At 50.4% G+C, this 7,207-nt stretch overlaps 1 protein-coding gene across 1 annotated transcript; it reads left to right on the forward strand.

Annotated features, from left to right (window-relative positions):
• The first annotated feature begins 117 nt into the window (after nucleotides 1-117).
• Nucleotides 118-2,129, forward strand: LOC118503845. Its single transcript, XM_036037554.1, has 3 exons — nucleotides 118-798; nucleotides 862-1,184; nucleotides 1,268-2,129. Exons 1-3 carry the CDS (start codon nucleotides 232-234, stop codon nucleotides 1,998-2,000), a joined length of 1,623 nt encoding a protein of 540 aa, XP_035893447.1. The 5' UTR covers nucleotides 118-231; the 3' UTR covers nucleotides 2,001-2,129.
• The last annotated feature ends 5,078 nt before the right edge of the window (nucleotides 2,130-7,207 follow it).

Raw genomic sequence — 7,207 nt, forward strand, 5'->3', positions numbered from 1 at the left:
CGGTTTTCGCGGAGATCGCGGATAAGCGTCCTTGGCCGGTGGGTTATATAAGATGGTCACGGTGCGTTTAGCAATTGGTTAGAGTGTGTCCAGTAGCGGTGGTGTGCAGTAGTTTTTCCGAATTAAGGCATTAAGGCACCCGCTGGTAGTCGCTGGTGACCTCAAGAGTTGGTTGGCGTTGGTGAGGATCGTGTGTAGCTGAGTGAAGACTAGTGATCAAACAGCAGCAAGATGGTGTGGTGTTTAGTTAAGAATCAGATATGCTGGGCGTTGGTGGCGTTAATGGTGGCACAGTGCGTCGTAGGACCCTGCGAGGCGAAAAAGTGTGGTGTGATATGTCGTGTGCGTGATCCACTGACGATCGGTAACAGTCAAATGCTGAAAGAGTGCTTGTACGAGGTGTATCCGGTCGAGAGCACTCAGAACACGGACGGTAGCGGGTTCAGCATGCACACGGTTGATGATCGCCGGAATCGCTTGTTCTCGCTGTACGGTGGTCCGAGCTCGTGCGAGTACTTCGGCACCATGATCCAGACGGCGAAGGGACGCGACACACTGGTCGAGACGATCCGCCGGCAGTTGCAGAAGAGCGGGTTCAAGGGATTGGATCTGCAGTGCGATCCGGTGCAGGCCCGAGTCACACAGCAGGCGTACGCGGAGTTCATGGAGCAGTTGCGCAGCTACCTGGGCAACACCTACGTGATCATGGTGACGTTGAGCAGCTGCCAGCTGGAATCGGGACTGGTGAAAACGCTCAACCATGTAGCCGACTTTGTCACGATCAATCATGGCGGACAGGTAAGGAGGATCGCTACGTTGCTCTGTTACAGGCTATAGTAAAGCTCTACTATTCGTATCTAGCCTTCCATGTTGACGAACGCACTGATGTACGGTTTGGCCAGACATCGTGTACTGTTGGCGACGCCCTATCCAACCACCATCAGCTGTCCGCTGAACAACGATTACTCGCTGAACGAGATGTTGAGTCAGGTCGAGCAGCACAACCTGTTCGGAGCGGTCGTTCAGCTGGATCGTGACGACGTGAACAATGTGTGCGGAGAAGGTCCTTTCCCGGTGTTCCGCAAGGTGTTGGATCGTCTGTGCTCGAATGCCGAATGCAACTTTAGCGGGTTCGTACGAGATACACGCGACTGTGGTCAGTACTACAGCTGTGATAATGGATGGTAAGTCGATCACGAAAGTTTTTAACGCTTGAATAGTAAGAGACCATACACTTGTTCCACCCTGTCTCATCTCGATCGTATAGCAAAACGACACACCATTGCCCAGTCGGACACTCGTTCGATCTGTGTAAGAGCAGTTGTGAACCATTCCTGAAGGTGGACTGCAACAGCACGACGTGCTCGGTGAGCGGAGGACTGCCGAATGGATTCGTACCGATCCCCTACCCAGTACCGTTCCCGATCGCAAACCTTAACTGTTCGATCTTTGACAACGGTGGCGGCAACAACGGTGGCGGCAACAACGGTGGCGGCAACAATGGTGGCGGCAATAATCAAACGTCCGACTGTTGCTGTGATGTGCTGCGGAACATAACGCTCATACTAACCGGTACTGCTGATTTTAATGAGTTGGAAAAGTTACTCTTTCAAATTAAGGCAGACGGTACGATTGGCGTGTTACGGGAGGCATTGGTGAACGTGACGCCACTGCTCGCCAACTTTGTGGAAGCACTGAACAATCTGCTGTCGCTGGTGCTGAACGGGCAGCAAGCGATGAACAACACGATGGGCGGGTTGAACCAAATGGGGGAGAAAACCAACCTGATCAAGGCACTGCTCGATGCAATCGCGAATATTGTGAACAATGTTGTGAGCTTGCTGGGTGGTAGTGGTGGTGGTGGTGGTCTTACAGGTGGTCTTGCAGGTGGTCTTCTCGGAGGACTTACCGGCGGTTTGGGAGGGTCCGCGTCTGGTGTCGCATCAGTTCCAGGAGTAGCTACTGCTACAGGAATGCTAAGCGGTGGCCTGGGGATATAGGAGGGACCAGCAACCATCTAACTAGTTTTTAGCAACTCGACTCAAAAACATCGTAGTGCTTCACTCCACTATGTCTGTTGACTTCTTCCCCCAAAACCTTTTCTGTTAAATAAAAGCTCTTTAACACTATCGCTTTCGTTTCCCTTCCTTGCTTTCGTCTACCGACGCTGTTATGTTTATGCCTTACTCTCTTCACCTTCACCTACTGACCGTGCAGAGGACGGTGCATGCGAGTAAGCTTCCTTGCCGCTTATTTGTGTGTGCTCCCTTTTTTTTCGCATTGCCAGGTTTGTTGGTGGATCGAGTGACCGCTCCTGCCGTGTGTACGGTACCGAGCGTAGTAACGCCTCCTGCGGTACCCGTTACATTCATACCCGTAACTGCAGCACCGCCGCCTGCTGTCTGCTGTCCGTGCAGCTGCAACTCTCCGCAACAGAACGATGGTACCGTGACGATGCTGCTGCAGCTAATCAGTCAGCTATTGCTGGGTGTTATCGGTAGGTGGAAACTCCCCCCCACCCCCCTTTCTTTCCTCGCCCAATCTTCTCTAATCGCATTGCATTCGAACGATCTCGTGTGAAGGCAATAACAACACACCGGGTACAACCGTTTCACCTCTGTGCACAATCACGAATCCTTTGACGTCGAACAGCGTTCAGCTGCTGCTAGGACAGCTGCAAAACAACGGTGTAGTACCGGAGCTACTAAGTGTGGTCAGCCAAGCGTTGGTAGGATTGTTAGGTACGGGTCAACGATCGCCCAAACGCTCGTTTCACATGTCGCTTACCAGTCTCTACTACTCTCTCCATGCTAAAGGTGGTCAAACCGTACCGAGTGGAACGTTACCTCCGCTTACAAATACCCTGCTAACGCAACTGCAAAACACTGGCGTTGTGCCCCGGCTGCTGGAAGTTGTGAGTCAAGCGGCACAGGGTCTACTAGGTACGTTTTGGAACGCTCGTTTCGTTGCCACATTAACCTTAACTGTCGTTTGTTAGCAGGCGGTGGAGGAAGTACACTGTTGCAAGCACTTCCAGGCACGAACGTACTGCTCAATCAGAACGCCAACGGTGTGCTGCCTGGTCTGCTGCAAGTTGTCAGCCAAGCGGCACAAGGATTGTTGGGTAGGTTGGGGAAGGATGGGGAATGGCTCTGTGGAGTAGCGACTCACGATTCGATCTTGATGCAGGTGGAACAGGAAGTGGAGGACTTTCACTTCCGCTTGGTCTGAATGGGATAGTGGGCGGGCTAGCTGGTGGCGGTGTAGTGCCCGATCTGCTCCAGGTCGTCAGTCAAGCCGTGCAGGGATTGCTGGGTATGTAATCTGGAAACAGTTTCATCTCGAGGATCATATAATTGCATCTTCCCATTTTTGTTTACCCACCCCCCCCCCCCCCAAAGGAGGATCCTCCCCTTCGATAGGTATAGGGACAGGGCAAATCTGTGGCGTTCAACCAAACACGGGAGCAATGCAGCAGTTGGTGGTGCTTGTGATCTACATTCTGCAAAGTCTGTTCGGTATGTTCCGCTGGTGCCGCACCAATGTAGCAGAATAGTTCATTTCTAATGTTTGTTTAATTTTCCTTCACACACCAACAAGGATCATTGGGTTTGGTCTGTCCTATCACTGTACCGCCAGTAACGCTTCCACCAGTTACGCTACCTCCTGTTACGTTACCACCCATACTAACACTGCCTCCGCTGCTAACCCTGCCAACCATTACCATCCCTCCCGTAACGCTTCCACCGATCCTGACGTTACCCCCCATAACGCTTCCAAACATTCCGGTGGGCTGCCCATCCTTCACGGATCAAATCTGTCTCTCGGTACAAACAAACCTTGGTTTGGTAAATCAGCTGCTCTTGACCGTTGGCAACGTATTGCAGAATTTGCTCGGTAGGTTCCAAACGATCAGAATATGGTGCGTGTATGTCGTCGTAGCCAACTGAAGAAACTATGTTTCACCCTTTCTTTACGAAACGAAAGGAATCTTACCGGTCGGTGTGATACCCGCTGTTCCGTGCGTTACGCTTCCGGTCACGTTACCACCAGTTACGCTACCCCCTGTAACCTTACCCGTGTCGGTAACGCTACCTTCCGTTACATTACCTAGCGTAACGTTACAACCGATCACACTACCCCCGGTAACGCTGCCGGCCGTAACACTGCCCGGTATAACGCTTCCGGGTCTGGGCGGGCCGCTGGTTTCCGTTTCGCTTCAAGCCAATCTGGAGCTGCTGAATGGTATACTGCCGGCGCTTCTCACCTTACTGCCGCTACTGATTGGTAGGTGTATACACGTGGTGGTGCGTTTTCATCCGTTACCTTGGGGGTAACGGTGCAAGCCGAGTTTCACAATGTCACTAATGTGTTGCTATGTTTCTTTTGTGTGCATTTTCCGATTGCAATGCAGCACTGCTCCCGACTCTGTTGAGTGCGTTGCCGTTGCTAGGCTTGCCAGCGAGTCTGGTGAACACCGTGTCGGATCTGCTGTCCAATCTGGGCGTACTGGACGGTGTACTGCCGGTAGTGCTAAACTTGATACAAACGCTGCTACCGGCGCTGGGAGCACTGCCGGGCATTGTGCCATCGCTTCCCGTGTCGCTTCCTTCCCTTCTACCCGGCACGGCCAACCTTATGGTTGATCTGCAGGCAAGCTTGGACGGTTTGGATGGCGTACTGCAGACGATTACGGGATTGCTGCAAAGTTTGCTCGGTAGGTGTACACGCACGCGCATATCTGTCGTTATGGAGCACGGGCTTTACTGTTTGTTTTAACAATCTATTTTATATCTTCTCAATTAATCTCCCACATACTAAAATGCTTATCATACTTCCATGCAGTCGGAAAGTGATCTATCCACCAGAATAAAAAAGTAAAAGGCTTTGTTTTTCTTTTGATTTCAAGGTTCGCTACCCGGTGTAACGTTACCACCCGTTACATTACCAACACTTCCCGTTACGCTGCCTACGCTTACTATACCGACACTGCCAATCACTCTTCCACCGGTTACTGTTCCCACACTACCCGTAACGCTTCCACCGGTAACGGTTCCAACGATACTCGATACACTTCCACCGGTAACGGTTCCGATGTTACCCTTAGTCTTACGATGATTCAATAAAACATTGCTATTCTGGAGCTTGAGAACTTACTTTTTGAAACTACAATTTAATTAATCAGCCATACGTCAACTTGATTGGAAAAGTATTTAAACTTGCCTTTCGGCACAGACAAACTTCATTTTTATTCAAGAAATTCCGCCCACAATCAGCTCGATGGCTTAAGCCACCAACGAAATAGGTACCGAAAAAATCTGAACACATCCTTACCGTTACGAGCACGAGATACTTGTGCGTTATGGGATGGAAAGCACACAATTAATTCGTTTAATTGATTATAAGTCCTGCACAATAGGCCTCCATATTGCCTCCAAATGAGTTGGCATCGATATCGATACTTTTGGCTCGACTCCAACATTCAAGACACAGATTGCAGGATTAGATTGTGCTTAAATATTCATGAAACGCTCGCCATTTCATTAAGGACAATGGATAAAAAGGATAAACGGCACAAAGCGTGGCGCATTCATTACGGATGTAACGGGCAAAGCATGCTGGGGAATTTATAAAACATTGAAGCGAACGGAGCTCGAAGACGACTGTCTCAGGGAAGAGCAACATTTCTTCCCGTGCTAAGCTCGCTGCCCGCATCGAAACCGGAGCCGGTAAGATTTATGAGCATTTGGTCCGAGCATTAGTGTGACGCGTTCCGTTGCGAAACGTTCGAGGGATTTCATTGACACTTGACGTCTGTGGGAAACTGAGGCTGAGACTGCACAACGGAACACTGGAACCGTTTTTCCTTGAACGAATTGACCGACCGTGGTCCAACTCGGGTTGAAGAACAGCACACTGGCCGAATGTTTATTAGATTTCTAAATCACATAACGTCTGACAATCTCAATCACAGCACAGTCAACCATTTGCCCAGGGCGGGGTGGGGAGGCCAATGTGTCTCGAGTTCAGAGCGTCCGACCATGCTGCTAGCCACTTGCAGCCGATAAGATGCTGTACGTTTCGGTCGCCACTCCCGCACGTGGATGCCACCCGTCCGATGATGGATTGATGAGTGGAAGGCAAGTGGATTTATATCGTGCCGTGCTTATCGTACGCTACACTTGAATGTGCCTGGCTGAAGCGATAGGAGCCGTACGGAGCCGTATCGATGCATCGCAGATGAGAATGGAACGTGTCGTTAGGATCAGCGTGTGTGATAGGGAAACTCCGGTCCGGGACTGTTGTCCGGATGGCAATATAAAAGAAAGCACACGCTAGATTAGCTTCAACCGGCGGTTGCCAGAACATCGCTACATCTTGCCGGCGACGATGGGTCTGGGAATGAGGGTACTAATGGTGGTGCCGCTGTTCGTTGCATACGGAGCAGGTTTGGATATTATCTGCCAGATTCAGCTGCAACTCCCCATCGAAAGTGCATTGGCCAAGGAGCTTAGTTTGTGTAGTGTATTTATAGTGAATAGCGTTACATTCGATATCGATAAATCCACTGTCCTAACGCGTGAAGGTAAGCAAGCTTTTTGCAGAACCAAAACCTCGAAAATAACGAGGAACTGTTTTCCGTTTCTTCAAGAACTCTCCCGAATAGACACCATCAAGCGAAGTAACGCTTCGGCCGATGTACTACTCACGATAGTGCTCCCGTTCAATGTAACCGCTCTCTCGGTGCATCAATCACTCAGCGAACGAATCAACATTGTGCTGCGCGACAACTTACTGGACGGTGTAGATCTCGACTTTGACATCGCCCTGCTCGACTACTACGAACAGCTTCGATACGGCCAATTCTTACGACGATTACGTACGATTCTAAGTGACAAGTACAGGATCAGCACCACCGTTGGCTGTCATACGATGGGAAGTTCTAAGGCGCTGCTGAAATCACTCAACGATCATCTGGACCTGATCAGTGTGGTTGGTGTGAACATGCTGGAGGATGAGCTAGTGGATCGTACCGAAGAAGAGTTTATGTTGCGTGAATATGAAACGGAATTCATTAGCCGACTGCTGCAAGATGGATTACGCGCGGAGAAGATGGTGCTGAGTGTACTAACGGTGGGAATAGTGTTTAATCCGGGTAACTATCGAGTAACGAGATCACTTCAGCGCAGTCAAGTTGGAGTGTTGT

This window comes from Anopheles stephensi, chromosome 2 (genome assembly GCF_013141755.1).
Source record: "Anopheles stephensi strain Indian chromosome 2, UCI_ANSTEP_V1.0, whole genome shotgun sequence".
Classification (NCBI taxonomy): Eukaryota; Metazoa; Arthropoda; class Insecta; order Diptera; family Culicidae; genus Anopheles; species Anopheles stephensi.